Genomic DNA, 17318 nt, shown 5'->3' with positions numbered 1-17318 from the left:
TTAATGTGAACTTAATATTAAAAGTTTTCTCTGGCGTTCTTTCTTGAACTTATTACCCTTTGGTGAAAGTGCGACACAGGATTATTGGTGATTTAAGTGAACGATGTTGAATATGGAGGTTGTTAAAGTTCTAGAACTCCATACACGGAGGTGTATGCAGCGCTACAGAAAAATGGCGTGGATTTACCATGTTTTAGTGAGTCTAAAATGCCACTGGTTATAAGCTATACCAGTATTTGAAAGAAAAATGCTGTCAAACTGTGAAACAAAGCAGTCCATAAGGTATGTTCTGATAGCAAAGACGTTAGTTAAAGTGTGGAAAAGATTTGTTTTCGCTTTGCTGAAACAGCATAGTCGATGAGAGTAAGGAAACACTGAAGACATGTTAAACATGAAAAAAAGTAGGTTACGGAGCTGTGAGAGCTCGGGTTCAGCGCATGTCTGTTACTTTATACTTAAGCAGGACAGGGTGTGATGTCTGACACCGTCCTAGAAGGTTCATGATGGTGCTGAAGGCTCAATCACTTTTTCTGAGTGGTCCTTCGCCCGTGGGACGTCTGTCCTGCTATCACAAGGGTTCCCTCCGAGGCAGGTGGTAATAGGAGAATGACGTAGGTAAAGTGTGGGTGTCACCTGGGGTGATTTTCCGCTTTTCTAGCTCGTAAATGTTTTGGAGTGACCAGGGGCAATCTCACATGTAAAGAGCACACCTTAGCTCTGACATAAAGAATCTAAGAAGAAAGTTGAGAGACGTACAGAAGCGCATGTTGGAGCTGGTGTAGTGGCTTCAGACGCACTGCTGTCCCGGGATGCTGCCAGGGATGGGATGCTGGGGGGCCCAGGGCTGCAGAGACACGGCGCTTCCCCTGACGCCAGTCGTGGAGCAGTGAGCAGGCTGCCCTGGGCCAGAGTTTAACCGCAGTGAGACCAGTCTCGCAAGGAGCCCCAGGCCCACACTGGAGAGGGAACTCCAGCCCGAGGAATTCGGGGCTCGGAGCACTGCCCCACCCTGAAGTTTTCATCAGCCATGATTGCTGTTGGGGTTGCCTTTTTAATGAAAGTATTTTTTGGGGGTGGTTCTCTTATTACGAAGCTCAGGCCCAGTGTTCCCCACATCCCCAGACGGTGACATTAAAAATCCCAGGGGTTTTTCTCTCCAGTGGTATGTACCCTCTGAGAAGCATCTTTCCTCTAGGAAGCACGTATTCCTATGGAATACATCTTTTCCGTAGCCTCAGATGCTTAGGACATGTGATGTCATTCGACACAGAATTATTTTCCTTCCTTTTAGTCCCTGATTAATTAAAGAATTGGCTTTTAAGAATAAAACAAAAAAACTTAAGGCCTGTGAGCAATAATGGAGCCCTTGTTGTAAGTTTCTTCTCGTGCCTGGAAAGCACACATATTGTGAATCGGTGACACTGGTTGAGCCCCCTGCCCCGCCACCTTCCCTGAGTGGTGCGGCTCACTTAATCCTCGAGGTGACCCTGGGAGACGATGCTCTGAGCGTTCCCGTCACCAAGGACGCTGACGCCCTGAGATCTCATGGCATCAGGGCACAGGCCGAGGTGGCCGGCCCACACCCCCGCCCCGCCGGGGGTAGAACTAGGGCCCCCAGGAGGTCTCTGCCTTGGCCCCTGGCCGTGCGTTTCCCTGAGGACCAGTCCCTTATTCTAGCACATACTTCCCACAGAAGCATCATTAGGCTAGAAGCTTACCCTGGTTAAAGTGCAGATTTCTGCTTTGAGGGGATGTCAAACAGAGCCTTTCAACACTAGGCCGAGTGCACTCGGACATCCAAGGAAAAGAACTGTTTTCAAGTCACCACTCCTAGGCACGTGGGAGCATAGCGTTTGTTCCCACTATTGCAGATCATGTCACATAGTCTGCGAGGGCAACGACGGCTTCATGAGTGAGGTTGCAGGATTTTGAGGATACTGGTGTCCTATTAGGTGGTGTGAAAACTCTGCCAGTTAACTGGGTTTTTGGGGGGTTTTTGCAGTTGGTGGAGAAGCCGCTGGGGTGGATGGGGGACATCTGTGGAGTGCCCACTGCTTACTAGGCCCTGGGGCTCTCAGGATGCACCCTTGAGAGGATGTGGCCTGGTTTGCATTTCCTCTGCACGGAGGGTCAGGTGGTTGTCAGTTTTGGGAGGTGCGGGCTGGTCCCAGGGACCACAGGCATTCATAAGGTGCTCGTGGGCGTGGGGAAGCTGACTTCTCCCCGATTCTTGGGAAGAGAAAGGAAAACACATCTCAAGGTAGAGAAGGGGAGAAGGAGATGCCGTGTCAGCCTGAGTCCTGGGCCCTCAGGAGGCGTCAGCCAGTCCCAAGGCTACTGGCCCCAAGCTCTCTTTCTCATTTGATTTCACATTTATCGTTTGAACTTCAGGTGTATTTACGTTTTGTTGCGTAAAATCTCCATTTGTAACTGAATACGCTTTTCATTTATGTGTGGAAGTCAGAGCTGAACCCACTAAAAATCTCACCAAACATTAGAGCTGATGCCTTGACCAGCAGAACTTACGTGGGAGCTGCAGGTTCTTTTAGAGAAAGCATGTGGGGCATTTTTTTTTTTTTTTTTTTTTTTTTTGATTTTCACTTGGGTCTTTCGTCAAAGAGAAGGGTCTCTGGCGCTAAGTCTCTTCCTCAGCGCCACCTCTGTGACCCTGGGAGCCCTGGGAAGCTGCTGAGCTTCCAGGACCCTCTCCTCTCTTGGCTCCAGCTTTACAAGACGGTTCTGGGTGTTCCACGAGATAACGTGTGCTTGAGGGTGTGGTTATTTGCCAGAGAGAGGATCTGCTGTGAGTTCAGCTGGATGCAAGAAAAATGAGAATAAAATGACAGGAGTCAGGCCGTTGTGGGGTTTTCATTGTTTTCCCCTAAGTTTTGTGCATTGCTTTTGTTAATTTCTCCGGCAGTGAGTCATGATTTCCTTGAAGGGTGCTGGAATTAATCAGGGACCGCTGCTCTTTACAACTCGAAGGCCTCACATGTTGAGGGAGTAGTTGGCCCTGGAGGTGGAGGATTTCTGAGCCGTGGGCACCCAGAGGAAGAGCCCCATCTCAGGGGTCCAGCACGGCTTCCTGGGCGGCCTTCTTGGGGAGTTTGGGGTGAAACAGGAAGCTGCAAGGCCACCCTCCGTGCCTATCTCCAGGTCGGCTCTGCTGTGCACGGGGTTTGCCTTCCATTGGCCGAGTCGGGCCAGAGGGTAGACACTCCCTTGGGGAAGGATGTCTGGTTTTACTCTGGAGACAGCGTGGCCTGGGTGGGAAGGGGCTGAGGGCCGTCACAGGCGTGTTGTGCGAGGATGAGAAGGGCGTTCGTGACGCCCCAGCGATGCGCTATAAGACGTCGGACGTGGCCCGGCTGGAGGCGTGTCTGCCGGCCTTTCGTCCTGTGTTCATGAAGGTGACCCCCTGCTGCTCCTTTGCCTTTCTCTCGTGAGCTCCTCACTCAATATCTCCTGCTCACCTGCCTTTCTTTTCTCCCCAGTTTGCCATGTGGGTGGACGCTGTTATATTTGTCTTCAGCTTGGAGGATGAGATAAGTTTCCAGACGGTCTACCACTACTACAGCCGGATGGCCAACTACCGGAACACGAGTGAGATTCCGCTGGTCCTGGTGGGAACCCAGGGTGAGTGGTGCCCGAGGGCAGGTTGTGCTTCTATGGCTCCAGCAGTTGAGCAGTAAGTGATTCCTGGCCTGTGTTTTCAGAGTGGAGGGGTTTGGAAACGGTTTAAAGAAGCAGTAATTTCCTACTGAAGGCTCCCTTTTTACAGTGAGCATCCGTGAAACTGACACTGTCACACTTCTGATTTGATTCCGTGGAGAAGTCACTTGGCAGCTTCAAAACAAAACCCCCCCCTACACTCCCAAGTGCTCTGATTTCTGTATTAGGATATCTTAACTCTGTTACAAAATAATATATAAGCGCCCTAAAAGGTTATTTATGTTAACCTTTGTACCTTTAATACTGATTTCTGATATAATGCAGAGTTTTGTTTTAGTCTGCTCTATTTCTTAATGTCTTATGAGCTGTATCTCATTTTTAGCAGATCTCTTAGAAAGCATAGAATCTTACCATGTGGGTACGTTTTGTGTTTTTTTCTAGGACACTAAAACTTGGTCTTTTAGTAAAGTGACATCACTTACTATGCCCTTGATCATAGATTCATTGATGTGCTGGTACCTGCCACTGGGGACTTAACTAAGGGGTCATACGGAATGTTTTTAAAAGTCAGATGAAGGTTAACTTTAAAAATGCTTTGTCAGAAAAATGGGGAACTTAAAAAATATAATCATGTCAAGAAACACTGGATTTTCCTTTCATCTTTTGGTGCAGGTTCTGTTTCTGTTAATTCCTTTAGAATGAGCACATCTGGTCTGCCCTTGCATGCCCTGATGTAAGACTTTTCCAAATAAGAAACCAGCTGCGTCAAACAAGCAAGAACAATTAGCTGCGTGCGTGGCACCAGATCTAATATAACTGAGAGCTCTGGCGGGGTAATCCGCTGCCTTGGCAGGATAAGCCTGAATCGTGGAGTGGGTGTGTGTGTTGGGAGAAAAGAGTGTGGAATAAACTAAAGTCATCTGCTCAGGGTGCTAGATGTAAAACGTGAGGGTTGGGTTTTCATGGAGAGAACTTCATTGCCAATCCCCACCCCACCCCCTTTTTTTTGGCTGCATCGGGTCTTTGTTGCTGTGCACGGGCTTTCTCTAGTTGCAGTGAGCTGGGGCTACTCTTCGTTGTGGTGCGGTGGCTTCTCTTGTTGTGGAGCACAGGCTCTGGGCACACGGGCTCAGTAGTTGTGTCTCATGGGCTCTAGAGCGCAGGCTCAGTAGTTACAATGCATAGGCTTAGTTGCTCCACGGCATGTGGGATCTTCCCGGCCCAGGGCTCGAACCCGTGTCCCCTGCATTGGCAGGCGGATTCTTAACCACTGCACCACCAGGGAAGTCCCCCCTCTTTTTTTTTTTTTTTTTTTTTTTTTTTTTAATAGCATATATGTCGTGGCCAGCGGTCACACACCTGAAACCTTTAGAGCAGAGGTGGATTTAGACCAACATGGGACGTGAGAGGTTTTTTATGCCCAGTGCGCCCTCTAGTGGTCACTGGGAGACAAGGCACGCCAGTAAAAAGCCCTTGGTTCTTGTTCGGATGTGCAGAATTGGCATATTTGAGTTGGCCTCCTGAAAATTCTTAATACGTAATATTTTATAGTGGGCAGCTTGTCTAAAGAAGACCTTGCTTCAAGCTGCCTTGAAATCGACATCGAGGCAGTTAATTTCCAGTAAGCGCCTCTTCCTGCAGGCCCACCGAGGGCATTTCTGAGCCAAAGCAGGGTCTGTATGGGCAGCTCCTTGCCAGCCGCCTGGGTTCAGGGGATCTGTGTTCAGGATGCAGAATGCCTTTCTGCGGTGAACTCACCGGGATAAAGGGCAGGTAGGTTTTCAATCCAGGCCAGAAAGGTAATTTTGATCAGTTTGTTGTCTTTCCTACACAGCAGTGTTTTGGGTAGTAGGGGTGGCGAGTCCGGGGTCCCTGCACGGGGCCGTGCAAACCCCGCATCACTCGCTCCAGGCCGCTGTTGACCTTGACGCTACCAGGCCTTGAAGGGAGGAAGTCTCGTAAGGCAGTGGGGGCATCCGTGGGCACACCAGTGTCCAGTGCGTGGTTGCTTTTGTTCCTGATGTTTCCACATGTGGCCAGTTTTCCTGAGGTCCTGCTGGGATTGCAGATGCATATCTCTCCCTGCTGCGGACCTTGGAGATAAGTACAGCCTCTGTGTCTCCCGCCCCAGCTGAAGGAAGGCACGTCTTCACCTCCCACCAGGATGGTGGATGGTCTGTGTCTCAGGGAGGCCTGGGGATGGCTCCACAGAGGCTCTGGGGAAGCCCTGATGTGGAGGAACCGGCCCCCTTTTATTCCCTCTAGTTTTATAAGCGTCTGTCGATTGAGGGCCATGTACCTGCAAGGTACACCTGGGAGCTTGCACCCAGCGAGCACCTGGGAGCACTGCTGGAGGGCTTGTTCCCTGTCCCCTCATATTCATTTGTGAGACCTGTTTGGACTTCAGCAAAGCCATGTCCCAAAGGAGCAGGACGGGAATGTTATCAATTAGGGACAGTCCTCACCTGAGGGCCCCTCGTGGTCATCAGCCAGACCTCTGATTCCCAGAGCACCCTGGAAGCCCCCGTGGCAGGAAGGTGGAGTGAGTGTGGGCTTCTGGAAGGTTCCACCCATAGGTACCATTAGCTCGTTTCGCTTTCTGTGAAGCCACGCTTGTCCTGATGCTGTACAGGCTGCGTGGGGTGCCAGAGACAACGGCTGAGGGGATTTCAGGTTTCCCTCCCAGCTGGTCGGGGCTGGTGGCCTCGAGATGGGAGATTATGGGATGGAGAAGATAGAGAAGAATTAAGACAATTCCTGAAGGGTACGTGGGGTGTGGGGCCTTACCCAGAGGTGGGGGGACGTGTTCTCTCCCGGGTACCATCGGGGAGCTGGAGGATGCTCCTAAGAGGACGAGGTGATGGTGTGATGTCTCTTAAACATCTGTTTTAAAGACTTGAAGATCACCTTGATTGGAGGGCGAAGGCCGAGCTGTAAAAAGATGCAGAGTCACAAGAGGAATGAAAAACAAGACCAGACGAGCATTCACGTGTGGGGCCTGCTTCTGACACGCGACAGTGCATCTTGGAAGGAAGCTGAGATGGGACAGAAACGAGTGGGCACCCACCGGGGAAGGAGGGCCTGGGGGATTACGGCGTCAGGATAAATCTGACGCGGGATTCATGCTCTGTGGCGTGTATTTTCTAGTTTATACCAAAGCACTGGAAAATTCTGGGTCTCTAACTTTTTTTCTACTGTTTTCCTAAAAGATGTTTACACCTTAAAAAAAAAACAGACTTCTTTTCCTTAAGTGTTATGAGATGCAAGTCACATTTCTTATTCTGTAAGGTAAGAAGGCAGGGCGAGACAGTGTTTGAAGAGATCCCTCTAACAGGCCCTGCCCGGGAATGTTCTGGGACATCTGTTTGAGGTGGCTACGGTCATTGTCAGGGGAAGGGTCCTGAATCATAGTTTCTCTAGGAGTAATTCAGAACTATCGGTTAAACCTATTCTGTGGGACTAGGAAAAAAAAGAAAAAATAGGGAGTAAGGAGAAGAGAAAGAGGGGGAAAAATCAATAAATTATTCCCTCAAGATGTCCCTTTTGTTTACTACTTCCAGGAATTTGAGTGCCTCAGGCACTTCCTGTGCAAAGCAGACGTTTAAAAGGTTGTCACTGTCTTGTGTGACTTACACTGCTTTTCCCTGGCCTAGTACAGAAAATGCCAGTGGCGGGTTTTTGGTTAAAGAGATGTTGAGCGTTTCCCATAACTCAGGAGCTTTCGTGCCCTCGGGGAAAATGCCACGTCAGGAGCAGCCCTGTGAAGTGTGTGTCCTCGCAGGGTAGCACGCCGGCCGGAACGTCTCAGCCCGTCCTCTGGTCCTGTGTGCGGGGCGTGTGGCTGCCCCCCAGTTACTCAGTAGTAACAGAACGAACGGGGAGAGGGCCTCGTGGATGCCGAGCTGAAAGAAAAGAAGGGCTGCATTTCTTTTTATTAGGAGACTAGTGGCCGGTGCCTGACATGTGTTTCGCGGCTCAGACGCCCCCATCTGTACACAGGTCCTGAAGGAGGTGAGGGGTGTCTCCCAGCTGAGCCATCTTTTTTTTTTTCTTTTTGATGACGACCACTTCTAAAGTCTTTATTGAATTTGTTACAATATTGCTTCTATTTTATGTTCTGGTTTTTTTTTTGGCCGCGAGGCATGTGGGATCTCAGCTCCCCGACTGGGGATCGAACCCGCACCCCGTGCCTTGGAAGGCGAGGTCTTAACCACTGGACTGCCAGGGAAGTCCCCCACCCGAGCCACCTGTTAAGAGCCAACGTGGTTCGCACACTAGTCTGCGACACCCCCTCCAGTGCCCCAGGCCCCCTCCCACTCCTGCCTCGCCCTTGGGTCCCCCTTAAATGCTCGGCGCTCTGCCGCCCCCTGCCCCAGGCACCCTCCCCCACCCGCCACCTGCTGCAGGTGTGGCTTCTCTGACCCCTGCCCTGTGACCCAGCTCCTACCCTACGTCCCATCCTACACCCATCGTCCTTCCTCGTTTGTGTCTTACTTATCTTCTGCCTCCCTCCCCAGCTGACCTAATGTCCCCTCTGTGAGAGCACAGAGTTTTGTTCCCTGGGGGGCATCCCCGTGCCTAGAACCGGGCCAGGCACCCAACAGGGCTCCGTGAGCGCGTGTCCAGCGGGCAGACGGAGGGCGTGCGTTCCCCGGGTGCCGTGTGCCGGGGTCGCCACACGTAGCGACCGTGTGGTTTTCCTTGTTAAAGCATTGTCCTCTGGAGCCACATTGAACTCGCACCCTTTCCTTCTGGTCTTCGGGGACATTCTTTTATTTCATATTCAGAAGCAGGATCCTCTGAAACGCCTGATCGTTGTGGTGTCTGGGATGATTATGTCGGGGATAAACGGTGTTTTGAAAACTCCAGGTCCTGAAAAGAATCCCAGCAGTGCTGAGCGTGGGGCAGGTTTTGAGCTCCTGGGGGCCGTGAGTGGTGGGACGTCCCCAGGCCGCTCGTGGTCACCATGTCGCCGCTTCTTGTCGGTCTGTTGCAGATGCCATCAGCTCCACCAACCCGCGAGTCATCGACGACGCCAGGGCGCGGAAGCTCTCCAGCGACCTCAAGAGGTGCACGTACTACGAGACGTGCGCCACGTACGGGCTGAACGTGGAGAGGGTCTTCCAGGACGGTAAATACTCGTGCTGTGCCTGCAGCATCCATTCACCTCACACCGGTCACTGGTCCACGTGGATGACGTGACCCCGAGCGCTCCCTACAGGGAGGGGGACCCTCAGCCCCGGGTCGCGTTCAGGGGGTGCGCTGAGCGTCCACCCTGAAACAGTCCTGTGTGTACCACTGGTGACCTCTTTCTGCACAGGATGGAGCATTTCTCAAACGGTTATTTACGCACAGGACGTGTCAGACATACACACGCATCATTTCTGCTTCACTGCAGATGCTCACTCTTTATTCAGCCCCATTTAAAAAAAAAGGTTTAAATATTTCATGCTGGCTTTGGAGGAGAGTAAGCAGAAAAGAGAGTCAAGTTTGGCCAGAAGTAAGTACGCCTTAGGGCCGCTGGCTGGGAGTGAGCGCCAGCATTTGGGAACTGTGTCTTTGCCTCCTTCTTGATCCCTCACCTCCAGGACAGCCGCCCCTCAGGTGGGAAATTCTCCTGCCGGAGCAGAGGTCCCCCCTTACACAACTGTGATGGCAGACGTCAGGCCTGGAGGGCGGGGGAGAGAGCAGGTGGGGATGAGAGGGAAGCGGGGGGGTGGGGTCTGTAGCGCGCAAGGTGGTCTCTGGCCTAGTGGGGTCGGGGAGGGTCTGGGGTAGGTTAGCATCAAAGACCCGGGAGAAGGATGCTCCCGGCAGAGGGTTCTGTTTCTGATGGGCCTCATGGGGCTCCTAGGCCCCCTCCTCTTCTGGGTTAATCTGGTTTAGACCTACCTCTGCATCCCCAGCTCTGTGCCGGGGCTCATTGGGGGCTGAGCAGGGCAGCCAGGCTCGGTCTCCTTGGAGGCTGCCCTTGCTCCTGGGGTCGTGGAGGCCTTGCCCTGGGGAGACTGTTAATGCCAGGAAGAGTAGTAATGATGGGGTGCTCCCAGCACTTCCCCAAACCGGGCAGGTTATGCTTTTTTTTTAAATGTCCAAACGAGCTTTCAGAGAAAATTATAGGAATTGCACACTCTCGCCATTTTATTAAATTTCAAAGATTGTGTCCATTTTTTAACTTTGCATTTTCTTCCACTTTCCTTAGCAGCCAGTTCCTTTTCTAAGCTTGCCATCTCTTTCCTCTTATCCGCCTCCCGGATAATTATCAGCCTTTTCTAGTTTCAGTACATTTATCCTACTTAGTCCCTATACGTCACATTCCCCTCCCAGCTCAGGAGTCTGCCGAGAACAGCCCCCAGTCCCCAGGGCTCTGCGTCCCCTTTGTCCTTTATCGCACATTTACGTGGGCCTCCTCAGGCCCTGCCCACCTGTGCTCGGGAGCAGACCCCACTTAAAAGCCGTTCAGGGCCAGTATCTGCAGCTCCTTGAACGTTAGTGACACCGTGAAGGATGACGCAAGGAAGCCTGTGGGGCTCTCCCGAGGGGTGGGCTCCAGTGGGCGAGGTCGCCGTTTGCCCCAATAGTGGAAACCCCTGTGATGGTTAAAGTGGAGTATTAACAGATGAAAGGTCTGCAAACTAGGGCCCAGGGGCCAAACCTGGCCAACAGCCTGTTTCTATAAACAGACTTTTCTGTTTACAGGCTGCGGGAGGGGTGGGCTGGGCTGCTCTTGGGTGTTGCCGCAGAGTTGAGTGGTTCCAGCGGGACCTTTTGGCCAAGAAAGCCTGAGGTACTCTGTGGCCTTTTACAGAAAGTCTGCCCATCCCTGACGTAGAGGATCGGCATTTAGTTGCGTGGATGAGTTTCTTCTCCACAGTGATTGCTTTCCTTGTACGTTGATGGAGGTTTGCAAATGTGAACTTCCCATAAATAAATGAACCCCTCTTACACATAGTAAACTAACTAGTACTCGGGGATGACAAGGTATGGAGCTTCCCTGCCCAGCACCCAGGGGATCCGAGGCAGTGGGCAGGGGCCAGTGTGCAGGGGCCGCTTCCCTGTCATCCTCAAGCTGGCAGCTGGCAAGGGGAGCGTGAGGAAGGACCTTTCCAAAAGTCGTTGGTTAAAATACCAGTGTTTCCTTGCTGTGACGGCGCCTCAGTGATTCCACAGGTGAACCATATTACACTCGAAGTGTGAGTTTTCACAGGCCTGCGAGATTTCCAGAACATTTTGCTATAACTTTAGAAACGATACCTTCCCGTTGAGTATTTGGATTGTACAAAGTCTGCATGATACTGCAACTTCTGTGACTGTTGTGATTTTATTCTTAAAATATTTCTATTTACGTGAAGGTTAAGTTTCTAAAATAAGATTGCGGTTACTCTGCATATTTTATGTGGTAATTAGATGGTAAACCTTTTTATTTGTTAATCGTAAACTCTTGAATTGTTAGTGGTGAAAGTCGTGGCTCACCGAATGGGGAATATACTCAGTACTTGGAAATCATTAGCAATAACCATCCATTTTAATCTTCAAGGGAAGAAAAGAAAAAAAAAAAACCAACTTGGAAGGTTTATGGCTAAAGAACTCAGGGCTCAGAAAGGTCAGGTACCTTGACCACAGGTACTCGCGTGGATTGGACCCCAGTCTTGGGAGCCGGGAGCCTAGAGCCTTAACCATTTTGTCATTAAAACAGAGCTTCTGGGTCCTGCCCACATACCCGGGGCAGGCTGGGGGCAGGGTACACTTTCACTGCACAGGTTCACTGCCCACTCACGGACTCGGTATATCTGGATTTCTTTTTTTGACTTCAGGGCTTTCTCTATGCCCTAGGGCTTACTTTTATTTGTGTACTTTTTATATCTTTGCATGGTAGAAAATTTTATTAAAAAGCATGTGACTTCTGTGTAACCATTAGCTTATCGATCAAAGAAGCATCCAGACCCGGTGTGTTACCCCAGCTCCGACCTCCACCTGCTCTTGCAGGCCGAGCTCCCGATCAGCTGGCTGCCCAGCTCTGCTTTGTACGAGACCAGGGACCTTAGTCTTTGCTTCTCTAAGTGTCCTAACACAGAAGACAGAATGTGAAAATAGTGGAGAAACAGGATGGTTTTGCTGGTGTCGTCACGTATCTCCTGGAAGGTGATTCAGGAGGGAGGTTCTCTGTTCGCTTCTCGGTATCAGGAGGAAGCGAAGTAGGTTCGTGGTTGCGTTCGTTCATTCATTCCCTTCGTTGAGCCCCAGCCTTCCTCATGCCTGGAAGCACAGTCAGGGCCCCCGTCCTGGTGAAGTGAAAGTCCAGCAGGGAAGATAAACTTAGAACAGTCACCCAGAAATGCAGGCGACATCTTGCCTGGGGGCGGAGAAGAGGTAGTGCCGGACTAGGGTGCTTTCCGTCGCCCCTGCTTGACAGCCTGGGGTCACCCTCTGCTTCTTAGTTTGTGTAGCTTGTGGAGAAGAAAGATCTGGCCTGCACAGGGGGTTCCTGTAAGTCAGATTCGCCTTTTGAGAATTAATACACTCATTGCTTTTTACTTAATCTGGGCAGCTAATCTGGCTTGGGGCCTGGTTGCCCATCTGTTTGTCTGGGTTCCCAGAAGGGCCCTCGGGGCGTTCTGGGGCCCTGTGGGCTGCCCGGGGCCCACCCCATGTCTCTCAGTCCCATTCTGTGCTGTTTTGTTTGCCCCTGGCATGTCTGGGAGAGGAACTGCAGGCTGTTGTATTTTTAATATTACAGTGATTTCTGTGTTTGGCATTCAGTTTTTTGAAAGTCCCTGGTCATTTGTCCAGATTAGGGCCTGGATACATGCAGAAACAGGATTGCAGCAAATAAAGTTCATTCTCGGCAGGTATCATTTCTCTGGTGCTGTAATTTTTTTTTCTTCCTTTTTTTTAAAAAAAGAAAAGTGTCACTTTCTATAAAGGAACCAGGTCTGAGTGGCCAGAGCCCTTGCAGTGAGCACGTCTTTCATGGCGTTCTAGTTCCGCCTCTGGGCAGGTAAAGGAAGGTGGTGTTGCTGGTGGGAGTTTTCAGGCGAGACGTTCAGTGATGAGCTAAAATAAACACCGCTTCACGACAAAAGTAAATTCTTCCCTCAGAAGACCAAGCAGAGCTTAAAGGTAGTGAAAAGTCATTGGTGTGGGTGGTGAAAGTGCCCCTTGGAGGGTTACATGCGCCGTCTTGGGGGCAAGAAAGTCTTCACGATAGAGCAGCCATGATTTTAGTTTCCTGGGGTTGGGTTTTGGAAATTGTGGATTTTAGTCACTCTTGGAACACTTTTAAATGTCTCACCTTCTATCGGGTGTCCGTGTTTGTAGCTTGTCTTGCCGAGAGTGGCAGTGGTGTGTCATGGACGTGTGATGAGCATAGTGATTTGTGTCACAGAACAGTTATCTCAGCCTAGGGATGAGGGAGGATCCGTTTGTTTGTTTTGGCGTTTTGTGGAAGAGAGCTGATGGACCTCTAAGGTTTTGGCGGTATATTTTATAATTTTTAAATTATGGCATCTGGCTTGCGTATTTTCAAGATCTCTGATACCTAAACAAGAGTGGCTTCCCTTTATACGGAACGCGACGTAGAACCAGCTGGTGGTACAGAACACCATCCTGGCTTTCCCTTATCTAAGCTGCTTTATGCCCTTCCCCTCCCTCCTTCCCTCCCCCGCCCCCAGAATGAGTTGATGCAAATTTATGTGAATCGTAAACAGTATTGTTTTACATATAGGATGTTGTATTATCCCTCCCAGCATCAGTTGTACGCAGAATTTAATATTCTTGCACATACATTCTAAAGTTGTAGTCATTTGTTAAATCCTGATTCAGAGCATCCTATTGTACACATTAAGGCATACTCCCCACTAAAGGTTTAACTTCTTAAGCTTCTATTCATTGAACAGTAGGAAACCTACCTGCAAGATTCTGCTCTGACAGTAATTGGTGGACCAGCTCAAGATCCGTGTAGACCGAGACGTAGATAAATTGCAGACTGCCGCCCTGCTTCATTCCGCCCAAGGCTGCTGGATTTTGTCACTGGGTTGTTTGTCAGGGGTGGTTCCGTCATCTCACGTGGGAGACCTTCTGCTCTAGGACGGGTCTGCTTTATTTATATTAACAGAAACGATTTAGTTCTAGGTACGTGTGGTTGGCAAAGCTGGGCAGTAGCATTTGAAGGTCGCTGTCTGCCTCTTGCTAGACCTTCTGCTTTACTGAGGGTTCCCTTCAGCTGTCCTGGGGGTGGACGTTTATCTATCGCAGCCCCCCTCCTAGGAAGACTCATGGCAGTCTTTCGACACCATCACCCAGCTCTTTCTTTCTTTCTTTTTTTTTATTTTTATTGGGGTATAGTTGCTTTACAGTGTTACGTTAGTTTCTGCTGTACAACGAAGTGAATCAGCTCTGTGTATACATACATCCCTATATCCCCTCCCTCTTGGACCTCCCTCCCACCCTGCCTCCCCGTCCCACCCATCCGGGTCACCACAGAGCACCTAGCTGAGCTCCCTGCGCTATACAGCAGGTTCCCCTCAGCTCTCTGTTCTATACACGGTGGTGTATATATGTCAATCCCAATCTCCCACTTCATCCCATCCCAGCTCTTCAGATGTGTGCTGCAGTGAACATTCTGGAAAATGCTTTCGCAGAAGCTGTTCTACTTGGGTTTCACGCCTGCTGGGGGTCAGCTCCCTCATGCCGAGGCCCGAGCCCCGAGAGATCGCACACCTGCCCGGGTCCTGTGGTGCCGCATGCAGCCTCAGTGTGCTTTCCAGCCTTTGCTTCCAAAGACTGAAACCCTGATGTACAGAGAATCCCCTTTCACGTGAAACGTCTGCAGCGGCTTGGCCCTAATTACAGGAGTGTCCAGTACAAGGGTAACTGTGTTAATGAGCCCAGTTGGTGGAACCTAATTGCATGTGTTAGGGCATCATTAAGTGTAAGCAATCTTCTGGGCTTTTCTCCCCAGTGTGGCATCATCTGGCACCGTTTTGGTTTTTTTTTTTTTTTTTTTTTTTTTTTTGCGGTACGCGGGCCTCTCACTGTTGTGGCCTCTCCTGTTGCGGAGCACAGGCTCCGGACGCAGGCTCAGCGGCCATGGCTCACGGGCCTAGCCGCTCTGCGGCACGTGGGATCCTCCCGGACCGGGGCACGGCCCCGCGTCCCCTGCATCGGCAGGCGGACTCTCAACCACTGCGCCGCCAGGGAAGCCCCATCTGGCACCGTCTTGTCTTGCTTACATCACAGTCTTCTGTTCCTCCTGCTGAGGGATGTGTCAGGCCTATTCCATTCTTTCCTGGAACCAGCTTACTTTTCACCGGCGGGGTGGCCTATGTTGTTATCTGTGGTGTTGCTGTTGTTTTTCTCCTATTTTTATTATGTTAGAGATCAGATTGGAGCCAATTTATTGTTATTTATATATATATATGTTTTCTTTTCCAAAAGAGTACTTTCAAAGATAAGATTTTTCATGTTCAAAAGCAAGCCATGTGTGTCCATTTGGCATTTAATATATACTGAAAAGGTGAACTAATGAAGTCATTAAGTGTCATTAAGTATCTGTTAATATGTATTTTTTATCATTTATAATGATGACTGATGTTTATGTCGCAGTTTAAGCTAAGGGCTTACGGTGTAAGGTAGTAGATGAATGAGGCCTGACTTGTAGTTGGAAGCCACGTTCTCTGAGGGGTTGGCTTCCTGAAGTCACATCGTTCGGCTGGTGTCAGGCCCGCGTGTCCATATCCTGTTTTCACTGCACCTCTGTGCCCATCACTGTCACTGTGCCCACACCCACCCCGCCCACTCTCACTGCCCTCTTTGCAGTGGAAAGTTGTATGCGCAGGACTTCCTGGGACAGATGGTTGGTTAGTGTGTATTAGGATGGGGCAAAGAAGGTTCAGCTGCTTAAATTACACTTTTTAAAGGTTTTTACTAGTTTAAAACTTCCCAAGAACAGGGATGACGTGAAAAAAGTTACCTACCTAAGTCTTACGTAGCACTCACGTGGTAATGCTAAGGTGGGGGACAAAAGAAAAGGAAAACAGTCATCAGGTTCCTCTCAAGTTAACTGGTTAAGTCTTACAAGGCGGTCTTCACCCTGGTTTTGCAGCTGCCCTGATGTCATCATTAACCACAGGTGTCTTTGGCTGTCACTGCCTGGTAGCTTTTAACATGGTCTCATTCCCTGGAAATTAGAATCTGCAAGTTGTTTCCAAAAGAGCCATACCTGGCCCATCGCGGATCATCTCTCACCAAACTGAAAATATCCCGAGCGCTAAGTAGACTTTTGATTGAGCCTGTGAGTGGAGGGGGCGTGGAGTGATTAGGGATGTGTAGGCTTGGGGAGGTGGTTCTCCTTGTGCCGTAACCCTCGTGTATGTTTGGGTGAGAAAGTGTGTAAATGATTTGTAGTAACTATTTTTATGAAACACGACGTTGCCAGTCCTGGCTTATATATGCATTTCCAAATGCAGTGAATTTCTTAACCAGGGAAGCGTTCTCTGTAACAGGGTTAAATCACACATCGAAGTAATGAATGAATGCCAGAAGTAACATAGCAACACTTGGTGTAGTAAACTGTATTCTCAGAGGTAACAAAAACAAAAGAAAAACAGAAGAACTTTTGAGTTACTTTACTGTTCTTAGAAAAAAATCTTTGAGCTCAAAAGTTCTTAGGGGTGGGGAGCCCGGTGCGTCTGGCACGTGATCTGTAACCAGATCTTCCAAACACCGTGAACAGGTAGGGAGTGTATCAAGGTGAGACCAGTGACTGGGCTGCACTGAGCAATCTGGGGCTAAGAGGTGATGAACCTTGAATAACTCAGGTGTTTTAAAACATGATTATTGTCACCAGTATGAAATCAGCTCGTTCCTCATTTGGAGTCTCTTTGCCTAGAAGTTGCCCTTTTTAAGAATTTATCTCCCATCATGTTCAGTGGACCCAGAGGTCCACTGATAATTCCTTTTAAAGAGGAATTATCTCCTTGGAATATTGACTGATTTGCTTAAAATCACTTACCCAAAATGACAATTTTTAGGTAGGGGGGAATTTCTAAATTATCAGTGTGGTTCATACTCCACAGACTGCAGCTACTGGCCTTAACATAACAATACGGAATCAGGTGTGAAATGATAATTCTTAAACTGGTTTCTGATGTGAGTAGAAGGAACCATTGCAAGGAGAGGCATTTTAATTCTTTTAAAAAATAACATAGAAGTCATCTGAAAATCTTTATCAAGATTGATGATATTATAAACAGCGAGAGACGGTGAGCCATCTTCTATCTCTTGGTGTCGTGGGACGTTGTGTTGATAGAGGCGTGGATCTTTCCTGGCGTTTTCTTACCCTGAGTCTGGACTTGTCATGCTGTGCTTCCCCTGGGAGCATTGAGTGGGTCCCAGTGTTCGTGTAAGTGCACAGAAATGCCTGAGTTAACTCTCACACTACCAACACGAGGCCATTAAACACACTATTAGTAAATGTGCTGTGTTTTGATTTTCACGTTAAGAGCCTATCTTTTGCTCAGAGAATTAATTGTATCAGTGCCATAGAAAATGGTTCTTTTAATACTTTGCCGCACTGTGGCATCAGAGCTGTGTTTTGCCCCAGGATTCCTCTTAATGACTTTAGCCAGCTTGAATTAGCTTGATGT

The 17318-nt window shown here is 49.5% G+C and overlaps 1 protein-coding gene across 15 annotated transcripts in view; it reads left to right on the top strand.

Moving 5' to 3' along the window:
• Positions 1-17318, top strand: part of AGAP1 (ArfGAP with GTPase domain, ankyrin repeat and PH domain 1) — a 559516-nt gene that overhangs the window by 215336 nt on the left and 326862 nt on the right. For all 15 annotated transcript variants that reach the window (XM_067740138.1, XM_067740144.1, XM_067740143.1 and 12 more), the window contains 2 exons: positions 3495-3636; positions 8669-8803. In XM_067740138.1, coding sequence (XP_067596239.1) covers positions 3495-3636; positions 8669-8803 — 277 coding nt within the window. The remainder of the gene's footprint in view (positions 1-3494; positions 3637-8668; positions 8804-17318) is intronic.

This window comes from Pseudorca crassidens, chromosome 6, assembly GCF_039906515.1.
Source record: "Pseudorca crassidens isolate mPseCra1 chromosome 6, mPseCra1.hap1, whole genome shotgun sequence".
Taxonomy (NCBI): domain Eukaryota; kingdom Metazoa; phylum Chordata; class Mammalia; order Artiodactyla; family Delphinidae; genus Pseudorca; species Pseudorca crassidens.
Note: the sequence above shows the minus strand (reverse complement) of the source record. Positions and strands in the feature narration are given on the sequence as shown.